The sequence below is a fragment of the Fistularia commersonii genome, chromosome 25 (genome assembly GCF_037954325.1).
Source record: "Fistularia commersonii isolate RoL2024-O1a breed Wild chromosome 25, RoL_Fcom_v1.0, whole genome shotgun sequence".
Classification (NCBI taxonomy): Eukaryota; Metazoa; Chordata; class Actinopteri; order Syngnathiformes; family Fistulariidae; genus Fistularia; species Fistularia commersonii.
Window position 1 is genome coordinate 11,176,441 of NC_141308.1, and position 15,773 is coordinate 11,192,213.

The 15,773-nt window shown below is 46.2% G+C and overlaps 1 protein-coding gene across 1 annotated transcript; it reads right to left on the reverse strand.

The window, feature by feature from the left end:
• Positions 1-3,690: 3,690 nt before the first annotated feature.
• Positions 3,691-15,722, reverse strand: oxsr1a (oxidative stress responsive kinase 1a). Its single transcript, XM_086172912.1, has 17 exons — positions 15,494-15,722; positions 14,773-14,885; positions 13,233-13,341; positions 11,672-11,813; positions 10,323-10,378; positions 9,955-10,064; positions 9,764-9,865; positions 8,828-8,961; positions 8,652-8,700; positions 8,485-8,550; positions 8,270-8,392; positions 7,405-7,440; positions 7,071-7,223; positions 6,803-6,941; positions 6,652-6,720; positions 6,400-6,464; positions 3,691-6,302 (listed from the first exon to the last, which is right to left on the reverse strand). The coding sequence occupies exons 1-17, from the start codon at positions 15,561-15,563 to the stop codon at positions 6,228-6,230; spliced, it is 1,611 nt and encodes a 536-aa protein (XP_086029038.1). The 5' UTR covers positions 15,564-15,722; the 3' UTR covers positions 3,691-6,227.
• Between the last annotated feature and the right edge of the window lie 51 nt (positions 15,723-15,773).

Sequence of the window (15,773 nt, forward strand, 5' to 3'; positions counted from 1 at the left end):
TGCCAAGAAGGACAATAGAGCCAGACTGGAGTGTGATTCAATCACCAACGATCCTGCGACTGTCTGGAATACTATCATCACAAAAGGAAAAGGCCCTGCGCTCACCCCCCTCCCTGAAGATCTAAATATCTTCTACACCAGGTTTGAGAGACCTCCTGCTGCTCCATTGTCTCCACTCTTTTCCCACTTCTCACCCCCGCCCTCAGAGAGTAATGTCCATCTCTGGCTGTCGTGTGTCGTCCTGTTTCAAGACATCCACCATCATACCAGTTCCAAAGAACAGGGTAACATACCCAAACGACCACAGACCTATCACTCTGACATGTATGCTCATAAAGAGTTTTGAGAGACTCATCCTGTCCTTCCTCAAACCAATCATTGACCCCCTCCTGGCCTCTCTACAGTTCCCCTACATAGTGAGCCGCTGTGTGGATGATGCCATCGACCTCCGTCACCACCATCTACTTCAGCACCTGAACTAGCTGAGTTTCTACAACAGGGCCCAGTTTGTGGATTACAACTCTGCCTTCAACATCTTCCTCCCAGGCTGTCTGCAGACCAAGCTGCTACATCTGCAGGTACCCCACCCCGTCAGTGGGTGGATTATGGACTTTCTCACCAATAGGAAGCAACATTTGTGGGTTGGCATTTGTCAACTCTCCTCAACACCAGCACCGGTGCTCCACAAGGTTGTGCCGTCTCTCCTTATCTGTCCTCCTTGTACACTACTGACTGCCCTGCCCCTGATGCACATAAACTTTCCTACTCAGGGAAACGACCCTCTTGGCCCATGTCTTCACCACCCAGAAAGAAGTTGCGAGGCCCTCCTCTTCCCCCACCCTTGGCAACCCTGATCACATCACTTTCCTGACCATACAGGGAAGCAGGTACAGATGTGGGCAGAAGGTGTCTTTGGAGGTACCTTGAGACTCCTTGACCACCACTGACTCCATCAACACCACAACCACAGACCTCCAAGAGTGTACAGAGTCTCTCACAGGCTACGTCACATAATGCAAGATGTCATACTCACACCAAGACCATCATAGTTGGGGTCAGTCAGAAGTTTTGTCTGACAGTGGAGCTGCACAGGCTCACAATGCTGCCTTCATAGCCAGTGGACCCAGTGGACCCTGAGGGCAGTTCCGGCCAACCTGTCCTACACCATCAGGAAGGCCAACCGCCCTTTCAGGGACAGCAGTCGGAGTCTGTAGCGAGGGTTGAAGAATATTATGAATTCTTTGCTCACTTTGAAGCACAACAGCAGCCCTGCAAAGAAGACCCAACCCCCTCCTGGCGTGCAGGCACTGACACTTTGCTCGGACAGCCCGAAGAGATCACTTGGTAGGATCAGCACATGCAAAGGTCCTGACAACATACCTGGCTTGTACTGCACAGACATTTTCAGCACATCTCTGAGTCAGACTGTCGTTCCCACGTGCCTCAAAGTGCCAACAAAACTGGTCAAGTCCCAAAGAAGTCACCTTCTTTTCAGTCTGATGACAACTCCAATCTCTTCATAAAGTACGCGGACGACACGACCGTGGTCAACCTTATCAGCGACGGAAACGAGATAACAGGAGCCAGACATGCTGCCTTATGGTGGAAATGGCAAAGGAGATAGATGTGGACTTACACCCAGCATGCTCCTGTGACCTGTGACCTCTGACCTCTGCATGTGTCAGAGGACCTCCCCTGGACCAAAAACACTCCGTCACTGGCCAAGAAAGCACATCATCGTCGCAACTTCCTCCACAAACTGAGAACAGCCAGAGCCCCAACCTCTGTCACGTGCACCTTCAACAACATTGAGAGCATCCTGACCAGCTGCATCACAGCGTGGTGTGGCGTCTGCACTGCATCCTGCCCTAATACCCTCTGATGCATCGTGACAGCAGCTGAGAAGATCTTGGGTGATCCTCTCCCCTCCCTCCAGGTCATCTGCAAGGCCTTCTGAATTGCAGGAAGCCCCTTAACCTTTTGGACTTCGCTTTAACCTTGTTGTATTTATATTTATAATGCTACTGCTGCACCGTTGGTCTTATCCCTGAATATCAGGAGACCACATTGAGTTTCTGTACATTCGCCGTAGGTGCTGTTTGGCTGGCGGGCCCCCTCCACCTCCCATCTGTGACTCAGCACTATGCCAGTTATGCGAAGAATGTGCCCACGCCGGGACGTACGAGTCACAGCCACTAGATGTTAAATGTCAGAAACCTGACCTGATGATACAGCTGCTGTGGGATTATGTCACAGGGACCGACCCACGTTTGAATTCGCTACGCATGCGATATTTTCTCGTCGTCCCGGTTAAAGTCCATCCCGTTTGAGTTAGAGCGGTGCTTAAGAGACGCTGGCGTACCATCGCAATGGACCAGTGGTTTCCATGTTTACTGGCCAGGCGGCATCGAAAAGGTCACGTCGAGCGTCCCTTTCTGCAAAGGGATGGGTTTAAGAGGTCACGTGAGCGGTGCCTGGCTCCAACATCATAAAATAAACGTGAACGAGAAAAAAAATAATATTAGGCGTGTTAAACAAAGCTAATTCAAGGAAAAACCTTTCTTTTCCACTTTGATACACTCGAGTGCCCTCTTGTGTTTTGGCCGTTGCAATTCTACTGATCTGACAGCACTTCATTTCTCCGTCTTGCTATCCTTTGCACAGGTAATTTTAAACCGCTATTTAAATCGATGCATTGTTACAAAAACCATATAAGCTCTTGTACTGAAGTTGTTTTTTTTTTTTGACTTCTTTAAACAGCAGTTCACTTTTGAATTACAGGAATGTCAACTGAGTGTTACAGTGCATGTTTATGGGATGTTGATGTAAAAATCAAAATAAAAGTGTGAAGCGAATGAATGTATTTATTGAGTGTATATATTGAATATTTTGATCTCCCTGAAGGTAGAGAATACAAACCCGGTCAATCCAGCTCCAAAGAAACCTTCCAGTAACATGAGGACATAACAGCAGCACTGGCCGACATCCCAACACATCGAGGATTTGTTTTTCTTTCACACCGACACACAGATTAGATGTTCAGGTTGTAAACCCTTGTACAATTTGAGAGTTGTTCCATTTTGGTTTGACCTAAGTTCAACCAAATACCAATAAGTAAGCTACCTTGGTGTCCAGCTGGCTTTCTGCTGTGAACTTTTCTAAAGTCTTTATTCTATCGAAGAGTCAACTGACTTTGAGTCAACTTTTTTTTTTTTTTAAACGTCATATAATTTATACAAGTCTTTTACAATCAAACACAAAAGACAGCAGTAACTGCTCGTCTCGCATTGGTGACGACGCTAGCGTTGCAACAGTGTGTCATGGTGAACCCATACCGTCTTGGTCTTGACTCGCCGAAGGTCCCATCCAGCTCCCGGGATGAATCCAGGTGCTCCTCTTGGGTTCGGCCCCGGAGATCCAGCTCGGTTTAACGGCGGTCCTTCCGGATCTGACTGGATGGAAATAACTACCGAGGCAGTGAATAAAGGGGAAGTGAGAAATTAGCTTATATGAAACCTCTGGAACCATCCAGGGTGCTGATGGATGGCATGAATCTCCCCAAAAACAGAGAATACTTGAAATAAATCCTCACCTGAATGAAAAAAACCCTTCAAACTAAACCAACAGTAGAGCCGTGTACAAACGTAAAACAAACAGAAAAACATTTCGTCAATCAAGCACTCTCCAGGCTTTTCACTCCACCGTGTGACTTTATTTAGCTACTAAAAATCATGTTTTCATGTGTCGACATTTTACAACCAGTTTCTCAAAAAACAAAGGAAAAAAAAAATCTCATGAGGTTCCATTTCGAATTAGCATTTGAGGATGTGTACATTTTTGATTACGCGTGTAATAATACATGGCGATCTGTTAAAAAAAAATAAAAATAAAAAGTTAGTCACATGAGCCAATCATTGGATCGGGTTAGGTCTAATCATTCGTTGACCCCTGAAGAGGCAGGATGGTATTTGGTGAGGAGTAAACAATAAAAGGGAGAGAAATTTAGAAAATCTAGTTGACTTTCAACACACAGCATTTGAAGATCAATCCTTTTACCTCTCTCACACACACACACACACACACACACACTCACACACACACACAAGTATAACCGCACCTTCTGACTTGTCAAAGTAATAAAAGGCTGCTTTTTTTTGTAATCCATTAGCCTCAGACAGGTTGTTTTTTTTTTTCCCGTAAGATAAAAACTGTATGACACAATTCAAAAATACGCATGTTAACATATAAATAAGGTGCCAATTGGACAAGTAATTTGTGCATGATTAGTGATGCTGACAAAAGACAAACAAAAACAAAAGGCCAACAGTGGAATCCTCGACGCAAACCGGCACTCTCTCTGTTACTGGTGTAGATGAGTCGCCGATCAGCTCCACCATCTGTTTTTTGACGGGTATTTACAAGTTGAATGTTCCTTTTCATCTGACATGTGCACGTTTTAACAGTCATTGCATCCACATCATTACACACGAGCGTCATGATGTCGGTGACAGTGCATGAAGTTGCGTCATACGTACATTTACAACATCTTTACATACACCATTTACATCGGTACCTGAACTAGGAGCCACACCGCAGCCCTTTGCATGTGGTACAAACAGCCAGAAAGCTACACTGGGAGTGACGACGGGGAAAGGGGACGTGTGGGCGCCCGGAAAGGGCCGGTTCACCCACATTTTTTTTTAAATTTTTTGTAAATCCAGCGGTTGCATCTGCCTCCTGTTTCTAGTGCTATCAGTGACGTTTACAGTAACAGGGACAATAAGCTCAGATTTGCGATCAGTGCCACATTAGACCGGCCTCCCAGCGTTAAAATGAATTACATGCGCATCCATGAATTTCACTTTGGATCACTTTCTCGCTTAATTCAACCGAACTAGGGTTTTTGTGCTTTCGGGAAAATCAAATTCTTGTCTATGAGTGAAGTGGATTTTCAAATCAACTCACTGGGCTTTTTCTGATTGGCCGTCGCCTTCAATTACTGCACCGAGGCTAAATGTAAAGCGATGATTGTGAGGAGAGCAGGAATGTATTTCTGCTATTTTGGTGAACTGGCCCTTTAAGGGAAAAACACTACTCTCAGGATGAAATAACAGCATGCGAACTAGACGTTGGTCAAAAGGCAGCGTGTGAAACGAGCCGCCAACTGGTGTGTGTGTGTGTGTGTGTGTGTGTCACACACGCCATTTTTCCTGAAGAGGAAAATCTAAAGGCGCCTGTTTCGTACGCTGGCTCTTCACCAACAGCCAACAGGGTGGGGGATCAGCAACTGGAGGGTCACGCGTGGCGAAAAACCAATAAACGTGAAATAACTATTGCATAGAGTACGAATATCAGTCAGGATCTGTGAAAATATTTCTTGTATTGAATGCTTTTTTTTTTGTGGGGCGGGGGATCTGACAAGTGATCTGAGCAGCGCAATCTGAGCCTCCTCTTTGGTTATGTTTTGACAAAACCGCAAGACAGTGACACGGTGACGCAGAGCCCCCCCCCAACGCTCCCCCACCTCTGGAAAATACCCCCAAACAAAAATTCACCTATGGTTCAACAAGTTATTTCATTCGCTCTCCCAAGGGATCCTTGATTTTGTTGATATGCAAACAAGTAATCGATCCGACGATCACAGATCAATTTATCTGTCAATTCCATTGTTAAAATCTATAGCAAACTAACTATATGACTAAGGCTGAAATTTACACTTGTCAAATTCAGTGTAGGATAAAGTGCCAATTGGAGGTGGCACGACACTCGTGTGAGTTTTGTGGCACAGTTTATACTAACATAACATGAATAAAAAAAAAAAAAAAAAAAGAAAGGCATCACTTCCAGTACTGGCAGGAAATGGTTTGGGTTGTGCTTATGAATGAGGAAGAAAAAACAAAGAAGAAAAAAAAAAAAAAAAAGAAATGAGGAGTTGATGTCGTTGATTGCTTCTCTTCTCCCATTTTTGTTTGTTTTTTTGTCCTTTTTTTTTTTTTTTTTTTTTGTTGTAAGCACACTGTAAACGATTCAAACGTGTTTTCTGTGATGAACCGAGCTCCTTCTCAGTGTGGGGTCCTGGTGCGTCCTGCAGTCGTGTCGCACTCCTGCCTGCTCCGAGTCTCCTCATCCTCCGCCTCGCTCCTGCTCCTCCCCCCTCTTTGGCAGAAGTGGTGTCCTGGAATCGACTACAGTTCAGCGTCGCCGTCTTTCGCCGCCGGCCGTCCGACTTAACTGATGCTGAGCTGCGCGAATCCGATCAGTTTGATGTCATCGGGGATCTCGGACTCCTCCACGCCGGACGCCTGGGAAAACGCACGGCCCAAAACAAACAAACAGCTGATCCCGTGGAAAAAAACCCGCATGAATGGAGCGTTTCGTCGAGACCTTTTCTTCACTCACCAATTTGAAGGTCACATTTTTGTTATTTTGAGGATCGTCGACAATCTTCTGCAAATTGGCAGCAACTGATAACGAAAGGGGAAAAAAACAAAAAAAAAACAGAAAGCGCGACAGTTGAATTACAAGACCAGTCAAAAGAAGGGAAAGGCTGGAGGAGCCGGACGCTAACAAAGGGGTCAAGTTGAAAATCTGCAGGCTTAACATGTGGGTCCCCTTATCACAAATAAATAAGCGATTATTGAGAAGGCTTACCAATGACTAAGTCTCTCCCGTCGACCAGACCGGCGGAGACCAACTCCTGAGAAACTCCGTCGGCAGAGTCTGAATGAAGAGACAACACGCAGGCGGAGGTGAGGCCGGAGGTTCTTCGCTCACAGTGTCGAATCGAGCGGTCGCCGCTCACCTCTGCCGGGCATGAACTCGAACCGGATGTCGTTGAGCTCCTTTTTGGGGTTCCTCAGCCGCAGCACGAGGCTGATGGGGACGCTGGAATCAGCGGCGGCCGCGTCTTGCAACGGCACGGCGGGGAAGGCTTCACCGGACTGCGTGGGGAAGGGCGGGCGGGAAAACATGGCGTCCGGCGCCACAGAGAACAGAAGAGGTTGAATCCGCGAGTCTTTTTCAAATTGTGATGGGATTTCTGTGCTTTTTTTTTTTTTGTTTTGTTTCACCTGAGCCGCGGGTACGTGGGAAGGGCTCGTCGTCTGAGCGGGAGCTTGAGACGGGACGTCCTCGCCGCTCTGTCCCGCCGCCGCCGCGTGGCTCTCGTTGGCCAGAGCCGGAGGCTGCAGGCTCGCTGCGGGAGCCTCCGTCGGTGGGAAGATCTTGAGAGGCACCACATGAGACCCAATTGACGAGGTTTATTTCGGCGATTTTCCATCAAAAGGCGGAACACGATGACAAAAGAGGACACACGGGTGAGACAGTCATGCAGATTGCTCTGACAAGACATTCATAATTAGCAAAAAAAGATTTGTTGGTCATGTCCATCACAAAGGGACTCACCTCCATATTCTGGGACCCGTCCCTCACTCTGGGCGACTGCAGAATGGACATGACAAGATTGTCAGAATTAAAAAAAAGAAAGAAAAAAAAAAAAACATGCATTGCTTTTATTTGCCCCTTATGCAGACTCATGGGAGTATGAAAGGATTTCAGGAAATTGGGTGACATTGAACACATCTTACAGAGAGTCAAGACGACAGGAGAGTTGAAAACAAAAAAACCCACACCCAGACACGACGATCGCTGTGAAATAAAATTTGAGCATGTAATCCGAGTGGGTGTTTCGCACAAAAGTGTAAGTTGTGGCATAAACGCAAGCATTAATCCCATAAATGTGCTTGAAATAAACGTTCCTGTAGTTTTCAACACAGCAATTTAACATTCATATTGAACCGCTTGTACTGTGCAATCATTTTACCGGTAGTTGTATCTGCATTATTGATTGAGGCACTTTGTGACATCACCGCTTCCCCTGTGTACAATCCCCACACATGCATGCTATGTTTTCATTTTTTCTTTACTTCCCCCTTAGTGACATCAAGATTTTAAAATTTGCAGAAGCCCTGGGTCACAGCTCTCCTGTTGTGACATCACAAACGCTGGCCTGTGACATCAACGTTTTGGTTTTCAGATACTCCTTCAAAGCTGTATATCAGCATTTTAGGGATCTACGGGGGCCCGGATGTTTGACATCGCGATCACTTGCCGATCTGCTCTTTCGTGATCTTTAACCCTGACAGTTCGGGATAATCATGCATGGTAAACAGAAATATCTGGTGTGCTAAAAATAGCGTAACAGCGCCATCTGCTGGTCGGTGAATATAAACACGGGGCGGCTTTGGGAGGCGGACGTGGGAAGTCTCACCCGCAGGGCTGCCACGGCGGCCTTGCCCTCCTCGCTCTCCTCGTCCAGCTCGTCGTCGCTCCACTCCCAGCCGCCGTCCTCCGTCTTGTGCAGACGGCCGCTCGATCCCGGCACGCGTCTCACCTGTGCGGCGCGGCGACAGAAACCCTACCTGTTAGCTGAGCTCGGGGACGCACGCCGCCTCCGGGTAAACTTAATTTTTTTCGCCGTCTGACCTTTTTCGATCGCTCTGATATTGTTGGACCTTTCTGTAGGAGCCTCTCCTGCAAGTACTCATTGTTCTGAAAGAGAGACGAACATTTCGCAAGCATGCTGTGAAAATGTTCTTGGAAAGCCACTAAATATTTGGAGCTTATTTTTTTAAAGGGTGCAGGCGTCATACCTTGGCTTTTGTGAAGAATTTGTGTTTCAGCAGCTCGGCCGCAGTTGGCCTAAAGTTAAAAAAAAAAAGAAAAACGCACACACACACATAGGCTTTTCAGTGTGTCCAGAAAAATACCGGGAAAGTGAAAATATCTGAAAACCCATTGTGGCTTGAAAGGTGTTTTGGGTGCCGACCTTTTCTCTGGATCTTTCTGTAAACACAGGGTGATCATCTTTCTGAAGGACTTGCCGTACTTCTTGACCATTTCCTTGTCTGTGATGCCCGTCTCCAGACAGGGGGGGTCGTTCTGCAGGGTCAGCATCAGCACCTGCAACCCGGACGACAACGGAAGGGATCGATCTCCGTCCTTCAAACCTCGAACTTTTAATATCACGAAGAATCGAGGGAAGTTCAACTCAGAACTGAACAATTTGTTCCCTTTTTGTAAAGACTTATCTGGATTCCAGTGACGGTTTTAGCCACATTAACCGATCCAGCGGAATCGGTGACTGGACAGGATTGCAGATTTGAACAAAACGGGTTTGTGTCTACTTAAAAACTTTCAGAAAATTTAAAATGATCCCTGCCTTCAGCATTATCTAAAAAAGAGGCTTTTTAAGAAGACATGCATCAAGAGCGGCAGCTTATGCAAATGTCAGCGCCGCACAGATCCGCACATACGCATTTTCATATATCATCCACCTGCCACCCAACCTAACTAAACACTCCAACTTACAGAGCTGCGCGGCGTTTCTCTCCACCTTGAAGATGTTTTTTAAATTATGCGGAGCAGCAACAGCTTTATGACATATTTAGGCAGAGCAGCAGCCATGTGTGAGAAATATTTTCATGTTGACTTTGTTTCTGTTTACGTTAAACAAAAGTGTATCTGCAAATCACTAATGAATACAAAGTGCTTCCTGTCAGCTGAACCCTTCTGCGGAACACGAGAGTGACTGTACTTCGCCGCTTCTTGTTGTGCTGGCAGTGAAGTACAAGCGCGGCGACGAGTGCGGCAAACACGTCCTTGGACGAGAGTGAAAGCTGACTTTCGGACGCGGCCCGCTTCGACCTGTTCCCGAGGAACCCTGGAGTTGACCGAGGGCGTTCTCCGTGAAACGCGTGCTCACCTTCATCGGCGGGTACTTGTGATAAGGCGCAGCCCCGGTGGCGAGCTCGATGGCGGTTATCCCGAAGCTCCAGATGTCAGCTTTGAAGTCGTAGCCGCGGACCTGCGGGCGAGATGCAGAAGTCGGTTAAAACAGGAGCAAATAGATGATGGTACGCAATCTCACGCCGTTGTATCAAACCGCCGCCTCACCTGCTCCATGACCTCGGGGGCCATCCAGCACGGTGTCCCCACAAAGGTTTTCCGGACCTTGTTCCTGGTCATGTCCCCGCCCGCCGCCAGAAAGGCACTCACGCCAAAATCTGTGAGGAAAACCGTCGGGACTTGTTTCAGCGTGACTGTGCTTGACACACAGATGGAACACTAAAATAAGTTGTGGGATTTTTTTTTCCCGTCCGGATCAGGGTTTGCCAAAGTGAAAGTTCGCTGTCAAATATGTGTCACAAGTCTCTGCAACCTTTATTTTGGGGGATTCGTTTGAGCGGCCCTGATCTCTATCTTCTACCAGCGATTGACAATCACAACTTCCTTAATGGGGAAAAAAGAGTGAATCACAGTACCGGCAATTTGCACCGAGCCGTCGTCCCCGAGAAGAATATTTCCAGCCTTCAGATCGCTGTGGATGGAGAGAGCAGAGATTAGAACAACACTGGCAATTAAAATGTCACAAGTCAGTGACTGCGCCTGCGGAGGAGTCGCTCGGCTGCACACTGACTCAGCAAATTAAGAAAAAAAAAAAAAAAAAAAAAAAAAAAAAAACAGGAGCGACGGAGGTGGTTCGTTTTAATCCGGCCGAGTTCTGTGAGCACAAGAAAACTAGAAATACAGGTCTGCCCTTGTGTGAATCAATGAAACCGGTCGCTACTTGGACCCGTTTCCATCCGTACCCTTGACCCGTGAGTATTCTGAAAGACTTCAGGAGTTTTGTTTTGCAGGATATTAAGCGAATAAAGTGGAACCATGAAGTTCGAGTTTAATAGTTCCCGAGTGACCGAGCTTGTAACTCGGTTTTGCTCTCGTATCAAAATCAATTTCCCCGTTGAAATGAATTGTAATGCTAATCATCTGTTTCAGAACCCTTTTTTTGTTTCGTGTTTTTAAAAAAGAAAAATGTACTTCATAAACAACAATTTATAAAAAAAATAATAGTACATTATAAAAGCATGTAAAGACATAAATTGGTTTTGGAGATTTGTACTCTCGCTTAACTCAGTCGCTACACACTTAATGCTATCATGTTATGCTAACTGTGACTTGCACACTTTGCTCCACTTTATCGCTAAACTTAATTTAGCAACAGAGTGAGTTTGATCATTTTAAAATCAAATCAAATCCAATTCTTTTAGAATCCGATCCGTTCATCCTTGAGTCCGACAAAGAAATTTCCCGAGGTGGTCCCAGGATGTTGGATTGAAAAAAGCAGGAAGGACAAATAGAAGAAGGGATGATTTGAAAATATCACGCTGGTGTCATGGCTGTCAGGAGGAGGTTACCTGACAGCACAGCAGCTGCAGCCTAACAACCCTCAACTCCCTGTGCGCCCTAAAAACTAAAAACTCTAGGTTTTTTTTTTTTACTCCAGTCACCATGTGGAAAAACGTATTGATTCTATTCATCTGACAGATTATGCATCACGTGGCTGAGGAGAAGCCTTTCTTCACGGCGACGTTCAAACCCGTGTGTTTCCCGCTGAGGGTTTTCTATGTAAAACAAGGCCCCTCAATTATGCATTTTCACGGCGTGAATTATTAAAGCGTCAGGATTTAGTTCAGTAGTGCACGCGACGGAGGCTCAGTGTGACAGCGGGCTCAAACGGGAGCAGTGCCGTCGAACCGCGGCCCGAAATGTGCGAGTCCGGCGTGTCCCGCGCCATGAGGGGCTAGGTCGGCGCTTGAACAAGACGCCTCACCGGTGAATTTGACCGTTTTTGTGGAGGTACTCCAGCCCCTCCAGCACCTCCTTCAGGATGGTGGCGATGCTGGCCTCGTCCAACACTCCGCTCCTGTGCTCGCCGCGGGAGATGATGTGTTTGATGATGTCCAGCACGGAGCCTGGGAGAGAGGCGCGTTGTCACAAAACGGACATGCAGAGCGCTTTGACGTACCATTAAAGAAAACCCGGTGAACTTAACTTTCAACATTCCTGCCCCGCCATCTTAATAAGACGCAGCGTGTCAGAGTGACAAGTGAGCAGGTATCATTTTCATGGCTAAATCAGCTGAATGATTTCCTGTGAGGAAATAATTCCATAAAATGCTCGGCTGAATCCTTCCTGCTTTGCTGAACGTATTCATGGTGTGCATAAAATCAGATATTTCAATGCAAAAAGCCCAACTGGTGGAAATTAGCAGTAAACACAGTTGTCCCTCTTGTGGACGGAAGAGGCACGGACCTGCTTCGGCTGTAAATGCTGAGTTATGCTGAGGCAGGCATGAATAAATGGATTTTAGGCATCATGTGGTAATTTGCTTTTCTTATTTTAATCCTGAATGAAATTCCTACGGTTTTCCAGTTATTTTAACCAAAAAATAAATTCTCGACACTGACGGTGAATTCAATTTTAACGGCAATATCGAGTAAGAAAGAAACTGGAAAGGCAGAATGGGAGAAAAGGTGGAAATAAATGCATTTGAACGGCAGGAATTTTCGGTGTCTTCAGCTTGATAGAACTGTGGGATTGAGCTCAGCGACACGACGTGCACTGATTCGGTTTTGGCCACGAGGATTAGTTTCCATGAAGGACAGTGATTTTATTGATTTCGATAAACGCATATTAGAAGGCAGAGTCAGTGCCATGATCGAATCACGGCTGATATCTAAATATCATTTTGACCGGGCCTGAGGCAGAGACTGCTGTCTGGGAGCCTTGGGTCAAAGAGCCATTGTGTGCGTGTGTGTGTGTGTGTGTGTGTGCGTGTGCGTGTGTGTGTGTGTGTGTGCGTGTGCGTGTGTGGGAGCCAATGTCAGTAATGTTCCACAGTTTGTTCGCAACGAAGCTCGAATTTGTTATTTCGTATTCGACCATCGTGTTCGCGCAAAGTACACCCTCCACCCCTCAGTGGAAAAAAAAAAAAAGATTCCCGAAGACACACTGTCCTTCCACTTCAAGTAACGATGCAGTATGTGAAGCCTTTCTGTGGTTTTTAAGAGTTCAACAAGTTCGCCACGGAGAAAATACCACCAGTGTATTTTATCATCAAAACTCCTAAAAGCAGAAGATACATAGTCATTAACTATTCCTTAAGCATTTTTGGAAGCCGAGAATAACGCCGCAACCTCCCACTGACATTCTGGGAAACCTTACGCAAACATGTAGTCAAGGTGTAAAGAGGAACTATTCCAGGCTAGATAATTTTAAGGAGCAATTAAAAAAAACATAGTCAAAGGCAAAGTCAAGGGGAAGATAAGTCCAAACACTGAGAAGGTCTAAGCCAAAGGTAAAGCCTGCTGGGAAAAAACTTTGTGACTTACCACCGCTGAGCAGCTTCATCACCAGCCACAGTTCATCCTTCACCACAAAGGAGGTGTAGTAAGAAACGATGTTGGGATGGTGGCACTGGCTCATGGCTTGGATCTCTTTCTGCGCAGAGGGCATGTGGAACATATTACGGTTAGGAATACATCACCTTGTACCAGACCGTGAAGGAAATGACCCATACAGAGACATCGGTGTATTATTAGTTATCCCTTTGCTGCGCAGCTGAAAAAATAACATGTAAATGGCATGATAAGTCCAAAGCCAGGTCCAGCTTTGAACCGGTTGGGCAATCATTGCGGAGTCATATACTCTGCAGAAACGCAGATATGCAGAGGCTGATAAGCTGTATTGATCCTATAGGCGTAAGCGGCTGTCTCATTTTGCTTAGATGAACTCTCCGCTACGGGACCCTTAAAAATCGTTCTCAGCTCAGGGGTGCAGAATGAACAGTTTCAATCGACCAACTTGAAAAGTATTTCTACTCAATGTAGACTATCTTTACCTGCAGCGCTCCGTCAGGCTCCTTTTCTCAATAAAACCTTGTGTGGTATAACTAAGACTGTCTGCCTCTTGATTAATAGCTATAAAATGTATGGTGATTCATCACACTGGGGACCCCAATGAATCACACCTCTATCTAAGAGTAGATCACTGGGCCACGTAATAATGTTGCATCACATTGCTTATGAGATACAAAGATTTCAGTTTGTTTGGTTCATCGGCACTGCTGCTTTTTCAAAGTTCATGTTTTTATATATAGAGAGAGAGAGAGCGAGAGAGAGAGAGAGAGAGAGAGAGATAATTGAAATGTAATTATTTTCTTTGAAGCTCTACCTTGAAATGCGACATGTAACCTCTGATTACTGTGTCAAGTTTGCTTTCAAATTCTAAGTCAGAATTAGATATAACCCTGGAAAGATTTCATTGTTTAAATAAACATTGCACTGTAGATATGTAACAAAAACTTCTTGGGAATTCTATGGTTTTCTGCAGTGCTTGTGTGCAAATAAGAATAAACTGGCAAACCCATGTAATAAAATTGCTTGTTCAAATATGAAGAGTGCTTATTTGAATGAGCCATAGTTTATCTGGCAGTAGATAACATACAGGCTGCAAGAAGCGGTGTTCAGTGAGGAAGTGAATGTGTGTGTGTGTGTGTGTGTGTGTGTGTGTGTGTGTGTGTGTGTGTGTGTGTGTGTGTGTGTGTGTAGGAAACTCCTGTTTGTTGAGTCACATTTATTACTGCTTAGATACGGTGACACAGATCCGACTGCATATTTTAAATGCGTCGAGAAACGGCCATAAATTATGTAGTCACATTTGTATTTGAAATGAAGCTTCTACTTTGTAAAGCCGTTGTACGAGATGAGATAATCCTTCTTTAGTATCATGACAGGGGATATTGCAAGGAAAAAAAAACTTGTGCTTGTTGTGGTACTGATGTTTGTCTTCTCGACTTTCCATCACAAACACACATGCAGAGAGATAATCTGGACTGGTGCGATTGTCAGCCATTCAAATACTGTTCCTTACCAGGAGCTCATCCATGCTCGTCTGACATTTCTCCAGGTTGATGCGTTTTATGGCCACCTTCTCCTTCCTGGGTTTGCAGTAGGCTGCCTGGACCACTGCAGTGGCTCCACTGCCTGGAGGGGGACACAGCAACACGGTCGGGAGGTGAATCACCCAGTGTTTACAAGCAGTGCAGCCTCGTCGGTAGGAATGTGACGGTCGTTCGCTGTATATATGTGGACAATGTTGGCATGTGTAGCCTTTGGATGCAGTTCAGATGGCATGCTGAGGTGAAGCATCCGGCCGATTTCCATGAATTACACAAAGCCGCAGCAAGACGCCACGTCAGAGGAGATCTCCTGCACCCTATCACCGGTTATCTGGATTGGTGTGCATGTCTCACTCCAGGACGCAGACCGTCAGAAACGGAGCACCACCCACCCCCGAATCTTAACGCACTCCAGGCTAACTTACGTGAACAAGCCTTTTAGCTTCGTGCTGAAGTACTCGAAGCTATTTCACCTCGGGCTACCGGCTTTTCGCAATGTTAACCGTTTGGGTCTCGGAAAGAGATAAAAGTATGAGTTGTTTACCCTTCGGCGACGTAGCTACGAGTTGTAACCGGCGTTTAGTTCACTTCAGACGTGCAATGCTAGTCGGCGGGTGAAATGTTGGCAGGCGACACCGCGCTGAGAAGACAGGGAAGGCTAACCAGCTAGTGCTAGCCTGCTAAGCTACTCACCGATCACCTCATTGAGAACGTAGTCATCCTTGTCGATCGACCAGGATTGCGCGGACTGGTCGTCTGCCATCGTTGTTTCAACTAGGTGTTTAAACAATAACAACTGTCTGGAATAATAGCCGTGTGGTTACTCCATTCGTCTCCGATGATGCTGACTACTGCTGCTGTTGCGGCGGCGGCGGCGGCGGCTGCTGCTGTTCCGCGGTCGACTCCTGCCTCTCCTGTCAACACAACGTTACGCACAAACTGACGCATCTGTGACGTAGGAAGTCACGAGGTG

Excerpts from the sequence above, each read along its gene's own strand:
- oxsr1a (XM_086172912.1), bottom strand. The coding sequence starts at position 15,563 with ATGGCAGACGACCAGTCCGCGCAATCCTGGTCGATCGACAAGGATGAC. Across the intron at positions 10,379-11,671 it reads AAAAACGGTCAAATTCACCG|CGATCTGAAGGCTGGAAATA; the intron begins GTGAGGCGTCTT and ends CTCCATCCACAG. Across the intron at positions 9,866-9,954 it reads CCCCCGAGGTCATGGAGCAG|GTCCGCGGCTACGACTTCAA; the intron begins GTGAGGCGGCGG and ends TCTCGCCCGCAG.